General features: G+C 36.0%; 1 protein-coding gene across 7 annotated transcripts in view; it reads left to right on the top strand.

Moving 5' to 3' along the window:
- TBC1D15 (TBC1 domain family member 15) overlaps positions 1-17,485 on the top strand; it is an 87,290-nt gene extending 69,805 nt beyond the window's left edge. For 2 of the 7 annotated variants that reach the window (XM_037845671.1, XM_037845667.1), the window contains exons 14-19: positions 1,612-1,712; positions 5,167-5,266; positions 5,619-5,716; positions 14,341-14,457; positions 14,980-15,066; positions 16,068-17,477. In XM_037845671.1, coding sequence (XP_037701599.1) covers positions 1,612-1,712; positions 5,167-5,266; positions 5,619-5,716; positions 14,341-14,457; positions 14,980-15,066; positions 16,068-16,286 — 722 coding nt within the window. In that variant the 3' untranslated portion in view covers positions 16,287-17,477. Of the gene's footprint in view, positions 1-1,611; positions 1,713-5,166; positions 5,267-5,618; positions 5,717-14,340; positions 14,458-14,979; positions 15,067-16,067 lie in introns of all 7 variants that reach the window. The other 5 variants (XM_037845670.1, XM_037845673.1, XM_037845668.1 and 2 more) reach the window with 5 other exon arrangements.
- Positions 17,486-20,261: the final 2,776 nt, after the last annotated feature.

Below are 20,261 nucleotides of genomic sequence, written 5' to 3'. Positions count from 1 at the left end.
TATATCATTTCATTTCACACCCCCCTTTTGGTCAAGATGATGTTCTCAGTCCCGCGATGTCGGGTCCAGATTCATCCTCGGGAGTCATATGCCGTGTTGCCAGGGAGATTTGCACCCCTGGGAATCAGATCCCACATAGGGGGTAGGGCACTGAGTTCACCCACCGAATTGATTTAGCTAGAGAGAGACAGGGCCACATCTGAGCAGCAAAGAGGTATTCAGGGGGAGACTCTTAGGCACAATTATAAGCAGGTTTAGCCTCTCCTTTGCAATAACAAGCTTCGTAAGGGCAAGTCCTGTGACAATGGGCTCGGCACATTAAACCACCAGTCCTCAGTGTTTGTGAGAACATCAGCAAGAATCCAGGTGAGGAAGCCCAACGGCTCTGCATTTTCCTTCAGCTCCTCAGGGGAGCCCTGTATATATATTTTTATTCTCTGTCCAAATTACTTTGGGATGTGTCTCTATTTCACATGAACCTATGCAGACCTACCAGGTCTCACTTCCTGTTAAATTTCCATTAATTATAGTATTTGAACAAACTGTACGAGTTAAATTATTGAGGAAATACAGATCCTGCACATGGAATTTGAAGTTTTAAAACACAGTCAGTATTGTCCTTTACCCTTTGGCCCTATTTGCCATAGTTCTAACCACATGTGCTTCATTCATATCTCTGGTTGAAGTCTGGGTTCTTTTTCAGCTTTTTTAACAGTTGCTATATGTATTAATACTGACATTCATATCTCCCGAGTTCTAGCTCTGAGTTTCAGGTGTCACACAGATATCCGAAGTTCCAGGGATTGATCAGGTTATACACAAAGGAATCAGCATCTCAGAATCTGGAGATAGCCATTACAATTCAGGAACAGATGTGACTGCTGTGAGAGCTTACATTCTAGGGACCATTACAATAAGCATTCCCCTGATAATCTGTGCTCCAAGGTTCAATTCTGAGTTTACACATTGTAGTTAGTCCATGCTGGTGAGACATTATAGTGTATGTCTTTGTTTCTGGTGTAGTTCACTTAAAATACTGTCTACAGGTTCCATTCACCTACATAATTTTGTTTTAACAAAATTTAAAGTACTAATGGTCTGATTGCTCAAGCAATTGGACCTTTTTCAGCTCTTATTTTACTTGACTTATTCATGGTAGTTTTGGCACTAATGACCACTTGGCCACTCTGGCCTTCTTGCCTTTTATGTAGCACTCTTCTCCCTTGGTTTTTTTCCCTACCTCTGACTGTCCCTTCTCAAATGTTCTTTGAGTGTGTACCCTTATATGTTCCTCTGGCTCTGTTCTCAGCTCTCTTCTTTCACGTAATCCTCTTATACATTATTTTTTGATGATATTACTCTTGACATTGTTGTCTATACTAACACATACTGGCAGTTTTATATCTGCTTAACGTCTCAATCTAAAACAAGTCATCTTTCTCACTTGATTGCTAGACTTCCTCATTTATTTTCTATTTGTGGTAGACATCAATATCTACCAGTTTCCCAAACCAACGAAAAGATGTAATTTTAAGTGAAATGGTGGCCCTATGTACAAAAGGATCCATAAAACTTGGGTTTTTAGAGACTTATTTTTTCTATTCTTCTTAGGGTATGTGCAAGGAATGAGTGACTTACTTTCTCCTCTTTTATATGTCATGGAAAATGAAGTGGATGCCTTTTGGTGCTTTGCATCCTACATGGAACAAATGGTAAGAACAGATGTTCCTTCCTTTATTCAAACTAAGTTTGAACATTTCAATTGTATAACCTTAAGTATAGATGATTTTTTTTGATATTTAGACATACATGATGGAGCTAAAGGAAATTACTCTCTATCTCTTGTTTTCTTTCTTTCTTTCTTTTTTGTAATAGCATTTTTAAGACACTTGGAAATACTAGCATTTGTTATTAATACAAAAGTAGATAGTTAAGTGCCTGCAGTACAGGAATAATCAGAGTTTAATATCAGCAACTTCTTATGTTCTAGAGAAGAGCTATGAATCATTATAGAATATTGATGAAATAGATGAATTCAGTTCTTGTGAAGTAGTTGAACTTTCATATCTTCTGTTTCCGAGATAAAGCCCAGCCATGCCAAGTAATATCCTTACCTTTTGTGAACATTTTTAATTTTGTCTCATTATAGTAACTGATTTTTCTCTAGATGTGTTTGAACTGTTTGTAGCCCTGACACTTTCTTAGTAATTCACTTATTTTCCCAGAAGCATGTGATTATTGGAGTTCAACCATGTTTAGATATACAAATAAATACGAGGAACATTTTATCTATATTCATCGATAAATCTTTGAGACAGAATTTCAGAACAGTAGTGCAGAGACAGATTAATAACAGGGAAATACATTAGAAAAGGTTTCTCAGGTAGTCAGTTATAAAGAAAAAAAAAATAGAGGGTCTAAAGAGTAGGTAAAGACATATGAAAATCCAAAGACCCGACTATATAGGTCCCTATTTTTTTCAAAATGAAACTGATATTGTTTGTTTGGGGTGTTGAAGTCAGATATTGAAATGGCTGGCTTGCAAGGAGAGAGAGACTTGAGATACTTTGAACCTGTAATCATGTAACATAGGGTTTAACTCAGGGCTTTTGGGATACAGATATAAACTGGGAAGTGGTACCTTTTCTTTTTCTTTTAATTCTATTCTGCCTTTCTTTTTTTTGCCCTATTTTTCTTTCTCCCAGTTTTTCCCCCTTTTGTCTTTTCCCTCATAAAGTCTCTTTTCCATGTTTCCAGCTCATCCTCACTTCTAGTCCTTTTCCAGAAGTGTATTTCGTAAGTTTTAATAGTTTTAAAGGGTTCTTTCACTGTTAAATTCATAACTATTCAAATTGCTTAGTCCTTTGTCATGAGTTAATATTTTTGGATTATTTGGAAAAATTGTCAGTTGCAGTAATATAGTAATATCATAGTTTATCTTCCTTACTTTTTTGAGTGAGTGATTGATATGCCTGGCCTTCTTAGTTCCAATTACTCTCAAATGCCCTAGAACCTGAGGCATTTGTTATAAAGGTCTGTACCATACACTTGATACTAATTATATAAAAACTGTCATCTGCCCTCTTTATGTTTTTGTTGTTTATTCTCTTTACATTGGTGATAGTATGTTCTCTGATAGAGGGATCATGTCTCTGCTTCCTTGGTAGCATACCAGAATTTTCCTAATGCTTGACATAAGGTTTTTGTTCAACATATTTTTGTAGAATAAATACATGAATCTTTCCCCAGTGCGTAGTTTATACCTCTCTTACAGTAGGTATTCCAAAAATATTAACATGAACATACGCAAATTTAGCTTCTTGAAATAATAGTTTTCAGTGAAACTGAACCAATATTGACATGTTCAAGTATATTGGCATGTAATGGTAGATACATGTGTATATACATACATGTGTGTATATAGGTTTCAAATGTAAAAACTACTTTCTGAACATCTATAATACACACTTTACTGTCATTTTTTGTGTATGAAAATTCAATTTCTGCTTTCTATCTTTTTTCCCCAATAAATGTGTTTGCCTTTTCCATTAAGAATTGTCTGGGGATTTTTCTAGTCTTTATTCTAAAAAGATCTCTTCTTAGTATATTGTCTAGTAACATCTTTTTTTTTCAAAAAGTGATATTTGAATTAAAAGGTAGTTTGGGGCAATCAGAATAATCTTAATACTTATTTTTCACTGCATTGCTATTGTTTTGGTGTCCTTAAATCTGTGCTGCTGTTGCTACTTGACTCTTTGTTTTTGTTTTACAGCTTTACTTCATGTAAGTTTTTACTTCTTTTGTGATAGCTGAACCTAATGTTCATAATTTACTTTTGTACATATTTATTCACCTCTAAGTAGATCTAGGCATAGACTTTATGACCATTATTATGGAAATATTATGGAAATCTTCACAAAGTATAGATGTTCTAATGAACTCTTATTCACACGATCCATTTTGCCACATAGTTTGGCTCTCCCTGCTTCCCTGCCTTCTCCCCATCTCCCTCTCTCCTCCATGTATATGTATGTATATATATATAAATGTCTAATAAAGCACTATTGTCTTCTAAAACTAAAAAAGTGGAAGGGGGAGGGGTGTTGTCTGAGGCCTTGCACAGGGCTAGGGCAGTAGCTCACTTCAGAGAGGTTGGGGCACATGGTGCTAAAGGGATCAGAAACATCTAAGAAGCCTCTCAATACATTTGTTTTGGTGTGTGCCACCCCCAACTCAGGTAGGGAATCTACTCAACTTTGAGGATTTTTTAAGCATGTAAACCATATCTGTTTCAAACTATGGGGCCTCAGGAACCCTTCACTTTCTTTAATGTTATTGAGGACCCCAAAGAGCTTTTAATTCTGTAGGTTTTATGTATTGGTGTTTACCATGTGAAAAATTAAAACTGAGAAATTTATAAATATTTATTAATTAAAAAATAACAGTGAACCTATTACAACATATATAACATTTTTTTAAATGAAAATAACTTTTCCAAAACAAGAACATTTTTACCAAAAGGAAGCATTGTTTTGCATTTTCTAGTCTCTTCAATATCTGGTTTAAGAGAAGACAGCTGGATTTTCATATCTGCTCCTGCATTCAGTTTGCTGCAGTATCACACATAATATGTATAGCCTTTGGAAAACTCCATTGTACATGTGTAACAAAATGCAAATACTATCTTTAGTATTGTTGTGAAAAGGTTTTGAGCTCATAGACTCCCTTAATGCCATCAAACCTAAGAAGTAATAAGTTAATTATTTTTAGTGAGATACATGTTAAAGATAAATTTTATTTCATACAATAACTTGAAGAAATATTTAACAGGGGAATAATTTGATAAATGTTTATTTTCCGAATATGTTTTCATCAAGTCTCTTATGCTATGCAAGAGGTACGTATATCAATCCGTCTCTAGCTGCTATCCCTGCATTCTTTTTCTAAATCAAATGAATAGAAGGAAAAAGTAGTTCTTAGTTTGATACCAAGGATTCCTATCTTTTTCCCCTTTGTAAATGTTGCTTTAACTTTTAAAATGTTACTTATTTTTTAATTTAACCAGTATTGTTAAGTTCAACATTTGTCCTTAGGTAACATGTTTCAGTTTTAAGTGATTAAAACTATAAATAAAATATTACTTACGGTAATTATTTCCTTTTAAAGCATCAAAATTTTGAAGAACAAATGCAAGGCATGAAGACACAGCTAATACAGCTAAGTACCTTACTTCGATTGTTGGACAGTGGATTTTGCAGTTATTTAGGTAAGTTAAATGAATCAAAACTATACCTAGCAAATTGTAGGGTAAGACAGAGAGGAAAAATGTAAAGAACCCTTTTAAAGGCAGATCTCTACTGCTATTATGAAAATGGTGTGGGGCCAAACTATCTTTGTAAAATTCTGCCTTAAAACAGTTTATTCTAAATAAGAATTATTTCAAGTTAAGCTGCAAACTTACGGCGTTTCCTTGAATTAATTGAAAACAGTCGGAAATATAGAACTTCTAATGGCCCAAAATGCATGGGAAATTTGATTTTCAGATGGGTCACTGTATTCTGACTTAATAAGCATAAGAGTAAGCCATATGTTTTTATGTATTTTTTTCTTCTGTATAGAATCTCAGGACTCTGGATACCTTTATTTTTGCTTCAGATGGCTTTTAATCAGATTTAAAAGGGAATTTAGTTTCCTAGATATTCTTCGATTATGGGAGGTAAGTTCTTAAATTAATATAATACAAATGTATTATTTTTTTTATCTTCATTTTATTGAGATATATTCACATACCACGCAGTCATACAAAACAAATTGTACTTTCGATTGTTTACAGTACCATTACATAGTTGTACATTCATCACCTAAATCAATCTCTGACACCTTCATTAGCACACACAAATGTATTATTTTTGTGGAAAGAAAAAATTTATAATAGTGGATTGTGATAGTCTAACTGAATTTTCTAAGACAAGTGTGTTCCAAACTTCTTAATGATCTCAAACTAAATATGTCCTCTTTTGGAGCTTCTTTCTGCAAGTCGCAGTCCTTGTGAGATTTGGGGTCAAAAGGTATCCCAGAATCAGTTCTCTAGACCTTTTGCTGTCTGTGTTCTTATTTTAAGAGACTGGACTTTGTGTGAGGCTCTGCTGCATTCTGGTATAAATTTGTATCCAGAGTTCAAGGAAATTTTGACAAAGATAAGTCAGTCAGTTGAGATGACACTTTAACTAGTTTGCGTTTTTGAGGTTTTGGGAATAAGTGACTTTGTTTTGCTTTTTTAAAGAAATTTAAGTTAGAGCAAAATACTGATAATAATGTAACAAACATCTCACTATCCAAATTTAACATATGACAACATTTTGCCGTATTTCCTTTTAGTTTTCCTTCTTCCTTTTTTTCCCCATTATCATATTTTTGGTGTTTCCTTCCATTTTATTTTGCCCCTAGAGCAATTTTTTTTTTCATTTTTATTGAGGTTGTTCAGATACCATACAATTATCCAAAGATCCAAAGTGTACAATCACTTGCCCCTGGGTACCATCATACAGCTGTGCATCCATCACACTTCATTTTTGTTCAATTTTTAGAAACTTTTCATTACTCCAGACAAGAAATAAAGTGAAAGATGAAAAAAGAAAAAAAGAAAAGGAAACTCTAATCCTTCCCTATCCCTAACCAACCCCCCTCAATTGTTGACTCGTAGTATTGATACAGTACATTTGTTATTGTTTATGAAAAAATGTTGAAATACTACTAACTGTAGTATATAATTTGTAATAGGTATATAGTTCTTCCCTATATGCCCCTCTATTATTAACTTCTAATTGTATTGTCATACATTTGTTATGGTTCATGGAAGCGATTTCTAGTATTTGTACAGTTGATCATGGACATTGCCCACCATAGGATTCAGTTTTATACGTTCCCATCTTTTGACCTCCAACTTTCCTTCTGGTGACATGTATGACTCTGAGCTTCCCCTTTCCACCTCATTCACACATCATTCGGCGCTGTTAGTTATTCTCACATCTTGCTACCTACACCCCTGTTCATTTCCAAACATTTAAATTCATCCTAATTGAACATTCTGCTCATACTAAGCAACCACTCCCCATTCTTAAGCCTCGTCCTGTATCTTGGTACCTTATATTTCATGTCTATGAGTTTACATATTATACTTAGTTCCTATCAGTGAGACCCTGCAATAATTGTCCTAATGTGTCTGGCTTATTTCACTCAGTATATTGCCCTCGAGGTTTTGTCATCAACCCATTTTTTTTTTAATATGGTTTTGTTCACTCATCATACATTCCATCCCAAGTAAATAATGGATGGTTTTCTGCATGATCATACATTTATGTGTTCACCACCTTCACCACTATCTATATAAGAGCATCTACATTTCTTCCACAAGGCAGGAGGGAGAGTCAAAGAAGGTAGAGAGGCAAAAGAAAGAGGAAAAAAAAATGACAGCTAGGAAGCAGCAAAAGGAAAAATAACCTTAAAGTGGAATAAAGAATCAGACAATACCACCAATGTCAAGTGTCTAACATGCCTCCCCTATCCCCCTCTCTTATCTGCATTCACCTTGGTATATCACCTTTGTTACATTAAAGGAAGCATAATACAATGATTCTATTAGTTACAGTCTCTAGTTTATGCTGATTGCATCCCTCCCCCAATGCCTCCCCATTTTTAACACCTTGCAAGGTTGACATTTGCTTGTTCTCCCTCGTGAAAGAACATATTTGTACATTTTATCACAACTGTTGAATACTCTAGATTTCACCAAGTTACACAGTCCCAGTCGTTATCTTTCCTCCTTTCTTGTGGTGTCTCACATGCTCCCCACCTTCCTCTCTCAACCGTATTCATAGTTACCTTTGTTCAGTGTACTTACATTGTTGTGCTACCATCTCCCAATATTGTGTTCCAAACCACACACTCCTGTCTTCTATCACCCTGTAGTGCCCCCTTTAGTATTTCCTGTAGGGCAGGTGTCTTGTTCACAAAGTCTCTCATTGTCTGTTTGTCAGAAAATATTTTGAGCTCTCCCTCATATGTGAAGGACAGCTTTGCTGGATATAGGATTCTTGGTTGGCGGTTTTTCTCTTTCAATATCTTAAATATATCACACCACTTCCTTCTTGCCTCCATGGTTTCTGCTGAGAGATCCGCACAGTCTTATTAAGCTTCCTTTGTATGTAATGGATTGCTTTTCTCTTGCTGCTTTCAGGATTCTCTCTTTGTCTTTGACATTTGATAATCTGATTATTAAGTGTCTTGGCGTAGGCCTATTCAGATCTCTTCTTTTTGGAGTATGCTGTGCTTCTTGAATCTGTAATTTGATGTCTTTCATAAGAGATGGGAAATTTTCATTAATTATTTCCTCTATTATTGCTTCTGCCCCCTTTCCCTTCTCTTCTCCTTCTGGGACACCAGTGATACGTACATTATTGTACTTTGTTTCATCCTTGAGTTCCTGGAGACGTTGCTCATATTTTTTCATTCTTTTCTCCATCTGCTCCTTTGCGTGTAGGCTTTCAGGTGTTTTGTTCTCCAGTTCCTGAGTGTTTTCTTCTGCCTCTTGAGATCTTCTGTTGTATGTTTCCATTGTGTCTTTCATCTCTTGTGTTGTGCCTTTCATTTCCATAGATTCTACTAGTTGCTTTTTTGAACTTTTGATTTCTGCCGTATACATGCCCAGTGCTTCCTTTACAGCCTCTCTTTTGCAATATCTTCTCTAAACTTTTTGAATTGATTTAGCAATATTTGTTTAAATTCCTGTATCTCAGTTGAAGTGTACGTTTGTTCCTTTGACTGGGCCATAACTTTGTTTTTCTTAGTGTAGGTTGTAATTTTCTGTTGTCTAGGCATGGTTTCCTTGGTTATCCAAATCAGGTTTTCCCAGACCAGAACAGGCTCAGGTCCCAGAGGGAAGAAATATTCAGTATCTAGTTTCCCTGTGGGTGTGTCTTAGAAAATTGCTCCACCCTTTGATGCCTCGGGTCACTGTGCTTTTCTGCCCAGCAGTTGATGCCTGTTAGCCTATAATTCTTGACTGGTGTGAGGAGGTATGGCCGTGTTCCCCCAGGCTCTGGGGTCTGGTTCTGAATGGAAAGGGCCCCACCCCTTTCCTCCTATAGAAGACAGACCCCCCAGGTGGAGGTCATTAGCATTTCAGTGGTCTCGCTCTCTGCTTGTGCTGTCTCCACCCTTCCCCGAATCACAGCTCTGGAAACTGAAAATGACTGGGGCTTTCTCCACTGAGCCAAAAAAGAAACAAATAGTCCCCTTCAGACCCAGTCCAAGGCGACCCTCCAGCTCTCCCAGGTCAGTTGTCAACCAAAGCCTCTGTCTGTTTTTGGGGGATGCGTACCTGTAGTGAGCAGTTCACACTCGCTACTTAAAACCCCAGTTGGAGCTCAGCTGAGCTATATTCGCTTGCTGGGAGAGAGCTTCTCTCTGGCACCACGAGGCTTTGCAGCTCGGGCTATGGGGGAGGGGGTCTCACGACTTGGTTCCACAGGTTTTACTTACAGATTTTATGCTGTGTTCTTGGGCATTCCTCCCAATTCAGGTTGGTGTATGATGGGTGGATGGTCTCGTTTGTCCCCCCGCAGTTATTCTGGATTATTTACTAGTTGTTTCTGGTTTTTTGTAGTTGTTCCAGGGGGACTACTTAGCTTCCACTCCTCTCTATGCTGCCATCTTGCCCCAGTCCCCCAGAGCAATTTTTGATGAAATGCAGGAAATCATTATTTTCTTCTTAAATGTCACTTAATTATTATGTTAACAGATCCAAATGATTGTAAAATAAAATACTGATATAATGACTACTGCCTTATCTTTCTGTAAACTGAGGGATGACAGACTTATTTACAGTGGAACCCTGCACCATCTGAGGCTTTTTTTTTTTTAAATAAATTCAAAGTTATATGAACAATTGCAAAAACAATACTAGCCCCATACACAGAATTCCATCATACCCTGACCCCCCCCCCCCCCGGTGGCTCAATCCACCAACTTTAACTTGCTGTCACATCGCTTTTTCTTTCCCTCTCTCCCTCCCTATCATCCATCATCTATTGCTCTGTCGTCTGAACATATGAGAGTTAGCTGCACACATCCTTGAGCATTCGCTGTAATTCACGTATACCCTTCCCATGAACAAGAACATTCTTTCACGCAATCCCATTAAGCGCAGCTGAGAAGTACAATAGATTCAACAATGATAAAAAGCTTACATTCTGTATTTCCTTTTCCTTATGTCTCAACTTGTGTCCCTTTGAGCCACCTGTCCTCTATCCTCCTGTCCCATCCAAGTTCATCCTTAGTATTCAATTGTCATCTAGTTAGATTGACTTTTTTTTTTTTTTCTTCAGTTGTGGAAACATATATCCAGCCTAAATCTTCCCGTTCCACTCCCTCCCAAGCCTTTCATTAGTGGGATTAATCACGTTTAGAATGTTATAATGCTCTTTCCCACCATCCATTACTAGAAATTTCCCTTCACCTCAAACAGCAACCCTACACTGCTTTCTTAACTCCCCATTGCCCCTTCCCCCATTTCTCTTAACCCAAACTCTACTTTTCATCTCTATGGTTATATTCTCTGATAATTTCTTTGTGTTTACTGTGGGGCTTAAAATTAACCTCTTAAATCCATATCAGTCTTGTTTTTCTTTGATACCACCTTCACTTCAGTAGGACACATAAACTATGTTCCTATACTCCTTCATTCCCCCACCTTTATATAGTTGTCTAAAATTACATATTTTACATTGAGTTCAAAACCACTGATTTGTCCTTAGAGTTTGTGTATTTTATATCATGTAGGAAGTAACTAGTGGAGTTTGAGTTCAAAAATTATTGACTTCTATTTGTATTCCATTGTGGTTGTAGAATGTGCTTTGAGTATATTCAGTGTTTTTTTTTTTAAATTTCTTGAGGCTTGTTTTATGACCCAGCTTATGGTCCCTTCTTGAGAAAGATCTGTGATCCCTAGAGAAAAGTGAGTGTCCTGGTGATTTGGGATATAAGGTACTATATATGTCTGTTAAAATTCTCTATATCTCTTTCTCCTTTCCCAGTCTCTCCTCCAGCAGAGCTCCCCTCAGAAGTAGGGCAGGTCTTTCATCGGCACAGTCTCTCAGCATTTGTTTGTCTGTGAAAAATTTAAGCTCTCCCTCAAATTTGAAGGAGAGTTTTCCTGGATAAAGTGTTCTTGGTTGGAAATTTTTCTCTCTCAAAGTTTTAAATATGTCATGCCACTGCCTTCTCGCCTCCATGGTTGCTGCTGAGTAGTCACTACTTAATCTTATGTTGTTTCCTTTGTATGTGGTGAATTGCTTTTCTCTTGCTGCTTTCAGAACTTGTTCCTTCTCTTCAGTATTTGACAGTCTGATCAGAATATGTCTTGGAGTAGGTTTATTTGGATTTATTCTATTTGGAGTTTGCTGGGCATTTATGCTTTGTGCATTTATATTGTGTAGAAGGTTTGGGAAGTTTTCCCCAACAATTTCTTTGAATACTCTTTCTAGAACTTTACCGTTCTCTTCCCCTTCTGGGACACCAATGACTCTTAAGTTTGGACGTTTTATTTTATTTATCGTCTCCCTGAGATCCATTTCGATTTTTTTGATTTTTTTCTCCATTCTTTCTTTTGTTCTTCCATTTTCTGTTCTGTGGGCTTCTAGGACACTGAGATGTTGTTCAGCTTCCTCTAGTCTTGTATTGTGAATATCCAGAGTCTTTTTAATTTGGCCAACAGTTTCTTTTATTTCCATAAGAACTTCTATTTTTTTTATTTACTCTTGCTATGTCTTCTTTATGCTCTTCTAGGGTCTTCTTTATGTAGCTTATATCTTGGGCCATGGTCTTCTTGATGTCCTTTAAATCCTTTGCCATGTTTTTGTTCCTCGATTGTAGATCTTTGATTAACTTTGCGAGGTATACTGTATCTTCTGATACTTGGTTTGTGTGTTTGGAGTTGAATTCTCCATATCTTCTGGTTTTATCATATGCATTAAGATTTTCTGTTGTTTTTGACCTCTTGGCATTTGTTTTGCTTGATAGGGCTCTTTCAGGTTGTAAAGAAAAAGGGATATCGATCTAATTTTTCAGGAGCACAGTTTGGTGATGTACACTTTAACTAACCAGCAGATGGTGTCTGTGAGTCACCTATATCCCTCGAGTCAGTTCTCAACATTTTTTCCACTTTGTGTGGGGAAATGATTCTTGTGGGTTCAGTTGGAGAACTCAGTTTGGGTGTGTTGCTGGAGCTGTCCGCCCTGAATGTGGGGCGTGTGTACGGGTAGCCAGGGAGGAAGGGCAGTTCTAATGTTCAAATCCCCCAGGATCCTGGAGATTCAAGGCCGCCGCACAAGTCTAAGCCTTCATTTCAGTTCAGCCCCAGCCTCTCACTCTCACTGATCCATAAACCACCGGACTTGGCGTAGCGTCCCTGGGTTCTCTGAGCGGATCCCCCCTTCCAGCTGCGCTCTTCCAGTAGCTCAGCCAAGGGAAGGCTGTGCTACGTCATCAGTGCGCGCCATCCCACAAGGGAAGCCCCTGGCCGCCGGGCTGTGCGGCAGTGCACTCCCAGCCCGAAGCAAAAATGGCCGAGCGGGGCGTCTCAGCCCCCTCCTCCTCGCACCGTTCCTCCTTCCCAGCTCCGGGACAACTGGCAGGGTTTTGGGCTGTGGGCACGGCCCCGGGCAGGAGTTTATCCAGCCCTCTGGGGGCTAGCTGCTAGCCGCAGGGTTTCTTTCTGCTTCCGGCTCTCCCCTCTGTTCCCCCGAACCCAAGGGTATCTGCTGCGGGCTATCTTCCTGGCTAGACAGCAAGAGGCCAGCCCAGCCCCCTCTTGCTGTGTTTTTCTTCGTGGTTCCCACAATTGCTACTGGAGCCACTCTTTTTTTTTTTAAGAAACAGCCAGCTGGTCTCCATACTCTGAACCCTGGCTTCCCCAGCCCGCCGCGCGGCTGCGGGTCTTCCAGCCAGCTTACTCAGTCGTTTCAGAATGCCGATTCCCGGTTTCACCAAGTATACGGCCCCTCTGGAGCTAGGAGCCCTCATCCAGTTGGTGCATCGCTGTAACTGGTGTTCTAGGTCACTTTCTGGTTTTTAGCTAGCGTTTTTCACGGAGGCGTTTTTTTCGCCCTGTCTCAGCTAGCTGCCAGCTTAGTTCTCTGGTCCATCTGAGGCTTTTAAAGGAGAAATTGATTCCCGTGCGTTCTCCCCTATACTGTTAGTAACTGTACTACCAGTAGAGAAGGTGATGCACTGATTGAAGTCATTGCTTTGAGCTCACTTCTTCTTTTCTGCTATTGAAGTAAAATCCATATGTCCTCTACCTGGAATCATATTTTAGTGTTTATCAATTTTATTAAATTACCTCAACTTCTTTAAAGAATGAATTGAGAATATTATTATAACATGGCTAGAGTAACTCTTCAAATTCCACATAAATTAAAACTTTTAGTGAAACTTTTGAGCTTATTTGCTTTGTAATTAAACTTTCGAAAATTGAACCTAGTCTGAAAATGTTTCAACTTGATTTACTTCTGGTGAAAGAAGTAAAAAGATATCAAACATGTTTTATTGGTGTTGTTAATGTAGGTTCTTATCTTTCTGGAAAAGATCCTTTTAGGTATATGCCAAGAGGAAAGTAGGGCTTTATATCTTATAGTGGAGGGTATTATCTATAATTAGGAAGAAGTATAGCCATTGGTCAAACATTTTATTCATGGCATTTTAGGTAACTGATTCAGTTTCTGTTATAATCAGGGATACTCTGAGTTATATAATAGGATGTAATTGTTTTTCCGTATTTAGAATGTAGGGGCTACTCTGGATGTTTTTAATCCCATGCACTACCTAACTGAATTTTTTATTGTTTCCAGGATTTAGCTCCCCTACCCACCCCAGGGACTGGGGATGTAAAATTTAAAAGTGAGAAACAAAGGTTCAGAAAAATATTGAAAATGCTGCTAGCCCTAGAGCTATCCCATTTATACCTTAAAATTTACCTCATGACTGGTTCCTTAATTAAGAACATTTATCATATTGGTTAGGCTCAGTGATTTGTTTATGCAATTATCTAAAGAGCCACATTTGGGATTCATCATACTTGTGTAATGTTAAACTTGATGTTACCTTTGTAGCTAAAGCAAAGACTTTTCTATCCCTCATTTCCAAATCAGAAAAACAGTGGACTACCTCAAGTAGGCAACTTCTCCCCTGCATAGAAGTCATTCAGAGTTTAGCATTGTATCTGTGAGGAAAATAATTTGAGTGTTGATTTAGTTTATTAAATAGTTCTTCTGTTTTTTATAGGTAATGTGGACTGAGCTTCCATGTAGAAATTTCCATCTTCTTCTCTGTTGTGCTATCCTGGAATCAGAAAAGCAGCAAATAATGGAAAAACACTATGGCTTCAATGAAATACTTAAGGTGGCTTTTCCTTTAATTTAGATTTTGATGTTTTGGCTCTTTCCTCTATTTGGTGGTACTGATATATAGGACATATCCTTAGAGCCTTATTGAATCCCTTGAGTAACTTACATTGGGTTAATAAGTCAGTGCTAAGACTGACTGTCATGGCGGTTCAACAGATACATATTAGTCAGTTATTTTTACCTGGCTAATTAGGAAGAAAAAGAAATTCAACAAATTCTCTTTTATGGAGTTTAGTTATCTAAAAAGAAATGGTCTTTTGCTTATAATTTGAGATAGCAGACTTGGGACAGCTGCTGGATTTAATGTTCCATAAGCTTATTAAGCTTTTCTTTAGCTTTAAGACTTAAAATAGTCTAATGAAAGATATATTGAATTTCTGCTTTGTTTGTAATATGAACGCTTATTTTAACGATTTGATTTGCAGTGAAATATAACTGGTAATAAATTGTTTATATAGTAAAATATAATAGTTCTTTCAGTTTCAGATTATCATTGTATTTTATTAATGCATTTTAGCATATCAATGAATTATCCATGAAAATTGATGTGGAACATGTACTCTGCAAAGCAGAAGCAATTTCTCTACAGATGGTAAAATGCAAGGTATACAGTGCTTTAAATAATTGCAAGGTTTTGTTTCTGTTTTTGATGGGTTGCAATCAAGAAAGATTTTTCTTCTTTGAAGTAAAATAAATGGTAGTTGTAGCAAGTTGAGTGCAGACACAAAATATTGGCTAGCATTTTGTTTACCATTATAGATTTACAGCCCTTAATTGGAAACAGTTAACTAATTATTCCATAAAGGAAGCATCTAATAATTAAGCAAAAAAAGGGCAAAAGTAATGAAAATATATCTAAGACATCTGAAGAGGCTACAGAATTTAATGTAAGCATTGCTAATATTACCCAATTGAGTTAGTGAATAGAGTAAGAACTCTTATTAAATAATTCAGGATCTGCAAATAACAACAGAGGCTAATCAGAAATAATTAAATGAATAGTTTAGTCTGTATCATTACATTTTTATCAGTAAAGCCCTTAATTATTTCTAATACATAGCAAATTTAATGTATTATGATCTGAATTCAAACCAAATCATTATACTTTTGACATATTTTGGCTTATGCATTTTCTGTGAGGATTTTAATTTGGTTTTGTGTTATTTGTTCATGGATCCAAGCAGCAGACATTTATTTGATAGCTACTGTGTTCAAAACATGTCAGTAAGAGATTTCTTGCCTTTAAGGAACTTCTATTTATTGAGAACAATAAATGGTATAAATAAGATTGTACTGAAAAGCAGAATAGATAAATGCTAAATATTAGAAAACTATATTTTTGTGGGTGTGGTAGAGTAGAGAGTGATTCATTTGAAAGAGAAGATCAGGGAACCACTTAGGATAAAAGGTAGCTTTAAACTGTTCTTTTGAGTTGTTTTAGGATTTCATTTGGGGTGGGGAAGGAAGGCGTGAGAGTGTACATGACAGTTACACCGTTAGAACAAATGTTGAGATTCTGTGATCAGTGTTGTCTTAAATAGAAGTGTTACCTTGGATTATTTTTCCTTTATAACGAATGATGGTTTGGGGTTTTTTCTTATCCAGGAATTGCCACAAGCAGTTTGTGAGATCCTGGGGCTTCAGGAAAGTGAAGTTACAACACCAGATTCAGACACTGGTGAAGATGAAAATGTTGGCATGACCCGTCCTATGTCTGTATTTCAGAATAACTCATTGCCTGTACATGCTGCCATTGGAGCCAGAGATGTCAGCACCACACAGATATCAGTGTCCCCAAATGTCACCAGATTAACACCTGCATGATCATTCTTCTTGCTTAATTTTTGAAGAGACACTTTGCTGCAACTCTTTTTTTCAAGTACTTGAAAGGCAGAAGTTTAAAATCTTGGTATTGATCATGCTTTGAGGCTTATTGAAAGAAAGTGTACTGTGATGTTCTTGCATTAAAGCTTTACAAAGATTTAAACTAATTATTTTTGTAGTTACTTCTACCAAATAGCCTTTTCTTTTCAATAACATTCCTTAGTATTTTTTATAGCCAAGTACATTTTATTTTCTTTCCGATGAACTAGAATTGGATAATATTACAAGTGGATGAGTTGGAAATTATGCACTTTGAAAAACATTCACTTTGTTTACTCTGTTTAGTGGATTTTGAATTTGATTAAATTAAACATTGAACTTTTGTTTCGCTTTTTAAACTGAGAAGTAGATTGTTACCCAGTGCCGAAATAAAAAAGAATTTTTCTCTGTCGTTTACAAACTCAGCTTAAATATTTATGCTGGTTGAAGGTGGTTTAAATTGGGCATTTTCATCAATTCAGTTTAACATCTACATAAAGAACTATTTCAACCATAAGTGAATTGGCAGTGTATTTTCTACATTGAACTTTTCTTCACTTGTATATACACTATATATAAGTACTTATTTATAAAACGAGTATAAGAAAGGATGGGCATATTTTCGTTAACTGAATAAATTTGACTTGATTTATACAACCTGATTTGACGGAATTAATATATAACTTAAATACAAATCTTTTTCAAAGCTATTTTCTTAACCAAACATTTATTTCATGAGAATACATTCAACCCTGTACCTGGTGTAGTTTTAAAATCAATGCTTGTAACCTCACTTTACTAATAATGTTTATTATCTTTCCTAATAATGCATCGACTGATTAATCAAGTCTTTAAATTTTTATAAAATATTCTCTGAAAAAAGCTTATGTCAAAAATTTCAAGATATTATAACGTCTCAAAATTTTACTTTTTTGTATATGAATGAAGCTGTTGTTTTTACCATGCAATGTTGCATGATTTTAAGTTATGTGGAATTAACAATAACGATTCTGTTTTAATTGTAATTTGTTCTCCTGTACATATCATTAAAATAAATTTGAAGTTGAAGTAGTGTTTTCAGTTAAATTACACTTGGAAATAATTTGCTAGTTCTTCATCGGGGGAAGAAAAAATCCCAAGATATGGACCTCAGTACAACTCATATTTTTATGTTATTTTAACAATAATTTGAATAATTTGTGTAAATGAGGAAGACAGATGAACCCTTGCATAACTGAACAGAGTTCTTCATCAGCATGAAAATAGGCGTAGTATTGTCTCATAGGATATAATTGTCTGACTCAGTAAAGCAACATAGTATAACAGATGCTAAGTAGTTTGTGCAGTTCTAAAATGGTCCAGTGGATTTTTTTTTTTTCCCAGAAAGTTAGGCAACTAAATTAACTTTATTTTCCATAGTTGAGCATTAACTGACAATCATGAGAATAGAACCATTAGATTTTAGTTTTTAATATCATATGTTTTTTATCTTTTATCAGTTAATAATGAGTAAGCCTATTCAGGAAAGGAAAAAAAGTAAACTGATCAAAAACTCACCATCTCCAGTTTTTCATTTCCTGCTATTCAGGAAATTGCTGGGAACATCTTGATGTCCTTGTTCTTTCTGGACATGCCTTCTTTTGGGGATTTTTTCTAAAACTTAGTCTGATATCTACTTTGGATTTTTTTTAAAATCTTAATACATTTAATAAGTTGAACTTCTGTCAAGTTTTATTATAAAACTACTTGTTAAAACATAATTTCTACTAAAAAAAGTGTGCATTTCTCTGTAGCATATTTTTGATAATGGAAGTGATGATAATATAGTGCTAGAAAAAGTTCTTATCAGAGTTCACAAAATCCAGTTAGCAAATACTACATAAACTGTAGCTACTGAGATTGGTAAAATAAATAGTTCAGACATATTTGTTAGTCTTAATTTTTAAAGGTTTGTTACAATTTTCACAAAATGCTCTGTCAGCACCCTTATATAAAAATATTTTTTGCTGTATTATGTGATATTTAAAGTTGTTAAAATGCAGGTAGTTTCTAACTTAACTGTTACAGTATATTCAATTCTGATATGAGTCTTTGAAAGCCTTTTTGTATTTGAGATCCTCCCTGTTTTGATTGTTTCACGTGTCTGGGATTCTTCATATCTTTATATGTTTGGAACTTTACCCTTGGTGATTAGAGACTACAGCTTTTTTGAAAAGTGGGGGAACATTTCAGCCTTTTGGGATAGTGCGTCATTTTTGCTGAGATTGATATTTCCAAGGTCTTTTATGAATGCTAACTAATTCTTATAGGAAATCCACATAATTGTGTCCATTATTAAAGATAGTGTAAAATAACCCAAGATGTTTATTGAAGAACCTAGAACTTCAGTGGTATACTCTGATTTGTGTCCAACAATATAACAGGGAAACCTCATTCCATCTTGGAGCTCTTTATTTGATGTTTTCAGAGGATGCATGAACTTCTTACCATATGAATACTCTTGTGTGCATGTATTCATGTTTCTGGGAAGAGAATACATAATCTCTCAGAGTTTCTCTAATTTTCCCCAAAAGTTAAGAACCATTAAAAATTTTTAATGTGTGAATAGTAATATAATCTATCATACATGTTAATGATTTTGTGTGCTGAATATCCATTAACTAAAATCTCTTCAAAGTGCTCATTTCCAGATCCTTGGTTTGTTTTATCAAAAAACATGTCCAGATTCTACTGTTAGGCCTGCTGAATCAGAATCTTTGGAGGTGAGGTCAAGGAATCTGCATTTCAACAGGAATCCAGGTGATTCTTGATTCCTCTGAAGTTAGAGATTTACTATTATATATTGTATTTCATATGTTAATATTTTGATTTATGGTTAGGGAGACAAGTCCCTACGTTTTTAAAAGTAGTTCCTTGATTTTCTAAGGTGGATTTGCTCTAGGTCTGTTCATAATTTTTAGTAGAAAATGATGATAGTCATCTTAGCCTCTCTTATGTAGATTTCCTCCTTAATTATTACATTTTGAAGAAAATAAAACTCAAAGTGTCACTTTGCTTTTGAACATGAGATAGAATTAAATTATTTGAAGTACATCTGAAAGATTTCCATCAGTATCTAATGCCATTACCTATTGCTAAGCATCTGTACTTATTTGTTCTTCTAATGTGCATACACTGTCATTTCAGTGATGCTGCTGTATTTGGCCTGATTCTCCCTTTGGGACCTTATAATATGGGAATTTTAAATTGTAAATTTGTGAGGATTGCTCTAATTACAGGTGCTTTTTTGGTTCTGTAAATACATTCTTATCAGGCTCTCAATCTTGACCTGAGGGGAAACTGCATTGTCCTTAGATGCAAAGGTTGGGGTCGGGAACAGGTTGGACACTCTTCTACCTCTTTTTGGATATGCAAAGAACCTCCTTAAGCCCATGTGAAATTACACTGTTTATGAAGTCACCATTAAAAAAAAATTCCAAATCTCTGGTACATTTATTACTGTTGATGAAAGAATATTAAAGTATTACTGTTAACTATAGTCCATAGTTTGCAATGCATACATTTTTTCCCATATACCTCTCTATTATTAACTCCTTGTAATAGTGTTGTGCATTTCCTCTTATTCATGAAAGAACTTTTTATATTTGTACAGTAAATCAAGGACATTGTCCACAACAAGATTTACTATGTTATACATCCCCATGTTTTAACCTCCCATTTTCTTTCTGGTGTCATACATGACTCTAAACTCCCCCATTCCACCACATTCACACACCATTCAGCACTGTTAAATCGTTCTCATGATAATCTGCTACCGTCACCTCATACATTTCCAAACATTTAAGTTGAACCTTAGACATTCTGCACATATTAGGCAACTGCTCCCCGCTCTTTGGCCTCATTCTACATCCTGGTAACCTATAGTCTATATTTTAT

This window comes from Choloepus didactylus, chromosome 8 (assembly GCF_015220235.1).
Source record: "Choloepus didactylus isolate mChoDid1 chromosome 8, mChoDid1.pri, whole genome shotgun sequence".
In the NCBI taxonomy this organism is placed as follows: Eukaryota; Metazoa; Chordata; class Mammalia; order Pilosa; family Megalonychidae; genus Choloepus; species Choloepus didactylus.
The sequence above is the reverse complement of the archived record's forward strand: the minus strand, read 5'-3'. Positions and strand labels throughout refer to the sequence as shown.